The sequence below is a fragment of the Octopus bimaculoides genome, chromosome 18 (assembly GCF_001194135.2).
Source record: "Octopus bimaculoides isolate UCB-OBI-ISO-001 chromosome 18, ASM119413v2, whole genome shotgun sequence".
Classification (NCBI taxonomy): Eukaryota; Metazoa; Mollusca; class Cephalopoda; order Octopoda; family Octopodidae; genus Octopus; species Octopus bimaculoides.
In genome coordinates, this window is record NC_068998.1 from 18,671,549 (window position 1) to 18,674,347 (window position 2,799).

General features: G+C 34.4%; 1 protein-coding gene across 1 annotated transcript in view; it reads left to right on the forward strand.

Moving 5' to 3' along the window:
- Positions 1-385: 385 nt before the first annotated feature.
- The window catches only part of LOC106869605 (melanotransferrin), a 27,197-nt gene continuing 24,783 nt past the window's right edge, over positions 386-2,799 (forward strand). The window contains exon 1 of the mRNA XM_052974593.1: positions 386-542. Within this exon, the coding sequence (XP_052830553.1) occupies positions 470-542 (73 nt within the window). The 5' untranslated portion in view covers positions 386-469. The remainder of the gene's footprint in view (positions 543-2,799) is intronic.

Here is a 2,799-nt window from a genome sequence, read left to right on the forward strand (position 1 = left end):
CCCCCCCCCCACCACCACCACCATTACCGCTTGACTGTTGGTGTTGGTGTATTTACGTCCTCGTAACTTAGCGGTTCGGCAAAAAAACCGATAGAATAAGTACTAGGCTTTTTTTTAAAAAAAGTAAAAAGAAAAGAAGTTCTTGGAGTGATTTGTTTGAATAAAAAGCCTTCAAGGCGGTGCTTCAGCATGGCTGCAGTAAAATGACTGAAACAAGTAAAAGAATAAACAATATATATACATGCGTGTGGGTGTGTGTTGTGTTCATTGTTTTGATTGAATATATTAAGACATCTAAATTTTTTATTCAGTACATGTAGAGCGTAAAAAATTATGCAGCCGTGTGTACCTCTCTCTCTACATGTAAACTAGCAATCTAATTGGTCCAACGCACTTACTATAAAAACGGCTATCAGATTCAGAAATCGTCAGTCTGTTGCTGTTAGTGTTGGAAGCTTAAAATATCACGATGATCCGGTCGACGTTTTCCTTCAGATTTGTCCTGATTTTATCATTCTTGTCATGGGCCTCTGCTGTTGAATGTAAGTCACCTATTAGATTTTATTTATTGTTTTTTTTTTCAGCACTACCCCCCCGCCACTGATATTGTTTGTTTAACCCTAGATGAACCTTCATCAAGCGAACAGTGATGAAAGGCGTTCCAACTATGACCGTCCCGCTTTTATATTTTTCGGATACAATTTATCTCCAACTACATTTATGCAATGTGACTGTCCCCTTTAAGACAGCAGTGTGTGAAACAAGGGTTTTATGACTATTTCTAATAGACTGAGTTATCACTTAATTGGGTTACCTGAAATAATTGATTAAAAAACAATAGAGAATTATATATAATCAGATATACGAACTTTCCTTGAAATTTCTTTTAGAGTCAAATATACATTCCTTTCCCCTCTTGTTCTTCTCTAGAAATGGGAGGGTCCTTGACCGAAACATTTATATTTATTTTATCTCCGGTTTTTGGCGCCGAATTTCACAATCACTAAACCCAACAAATTTAACAATAACCCCCGAACCTTTGAAGGAGCCTCTACATGATCGGTTTATCTGCATGAAATTGCTACCAAATTTACTCTCACTACTGGAAGTGTTTTTATAATTGATCTTGTTCGATCAGGGTTGATGTCGATCTAAACAACAATCTACTTTGTTAGCGCAACTATCAGTCTGTATCATTGTTTCTTCTCAAATTTGTGGGGCAGTTCTTAAGGAGTGCTACATCTCGATCCTATGAAAATTCTATTTCTTGGTAGATTATGCACGTAATTATTTTAATGTAATTAAATAACTGTTTTAATGTATTTTAAGTAATTGTTTTAATGTAATTAACTTCTAGAGAATACAATTCATAATGGTAAATGGATAATAGGAACAATGGGTCGAAAAAAGTAATGAATAAAAGGATAAATGATATAATTTTGTTTTCTTTTAAATTTTGCAAATGGCATTTAAACATTAAATTTGTATTGTATATTTTGACTCTTAGAAATTCGTATGAAACTTTCAAGAATTTAATTCGATACTTATTGGTATGAATCCTACGGAAATCATTTAAATAACTCAACCTGGGAATCGATTTTAGCAAAGTAGTTGTTGTTTAACCCCAAATTAATCCTGCCCCGGCAGACCTGTGACCAAAAGCATGACCATCTCGTCTTCTTCGGGGGGTCTTATCAATTAAGAGTATTATATAATGTCTTTTTTTTTTTCACTTTCTGAGAAAATTTGTTGTGCTTTGAGAGATTTATCTGCTGTTGCTAGCATTAGTTTTATCTTAGCTCTAAGAAATCCTGACTACTTTACTGCTACATTTACTACTACTACTACTGCCACCACCAGTATTACTCCTATTTTATAACAGTGATAATGGTGATTTCAATAACGGTAATTATAGCAGTAATTAATAGTTTTACTATCAATTGGTAATGGAAATAACCTAATTGCATAATAATAATTTCTTTTATTCACCACAGGGACATCACACGAAGGGAATAATAATAATAACAATAATAATAATAATAATAATATGATTGTATCTGTCTAATAATCTTCATGTATTTTTATTACTCGATTATGAAAAATAAATGATGATGCGTTGAAAAAACGTCGGGAAGTATATAGCTAATGTAAATTATAAACAATATTTTAGATATGTTTTAGATGTGCGTGTGTGCTGTGTGTGGAAGAATATATCATACAAACACTCATTCAAAATATAGAGCTTAAATATAGCAGAACATCGAAACAACCTTTTTACTTTACAAACAGACCTTTATTTAAATCTATTCAGCTATGTAGGAGACTGCGCGGTCGCTCTATTTGCTGGAAATAGCAGCCAAATCTGACCTCGAGTCACACCTACAATCTTCAAAAAGGAGAACACGACAGGTAATGTAATCCAGAAGAAAAGATGGAATGCCTTTGATCACAGGTTTGTATCGATGAGAGTTGATCTGAGGCAGAGTCTAACTCTGACGGTGCTCCCCTGAAAGTGTTTGACCCGAGCAAAAACAAAAAAAAAACAGTGCAATAGTTGTACAACATGTAGTAAACGAATATGAAAGAAAATGCGCGCTGGCGAATGGGGGGGGGGAGGTGAGAGGACTCGGAAAATTCAGAGAATGTACCGAGTCCTCTCTCCACTTCCCCGTCCGTCGGCGAAATTGTTTTTTCTCAATATTCGTTTACTACACATTATTTTACACCTAGTACACTTTTTTTTTTTTTTCATTTTTGTGACCGGGTGTTAACATTGAGTTTTCGGATCCCATTATTTTA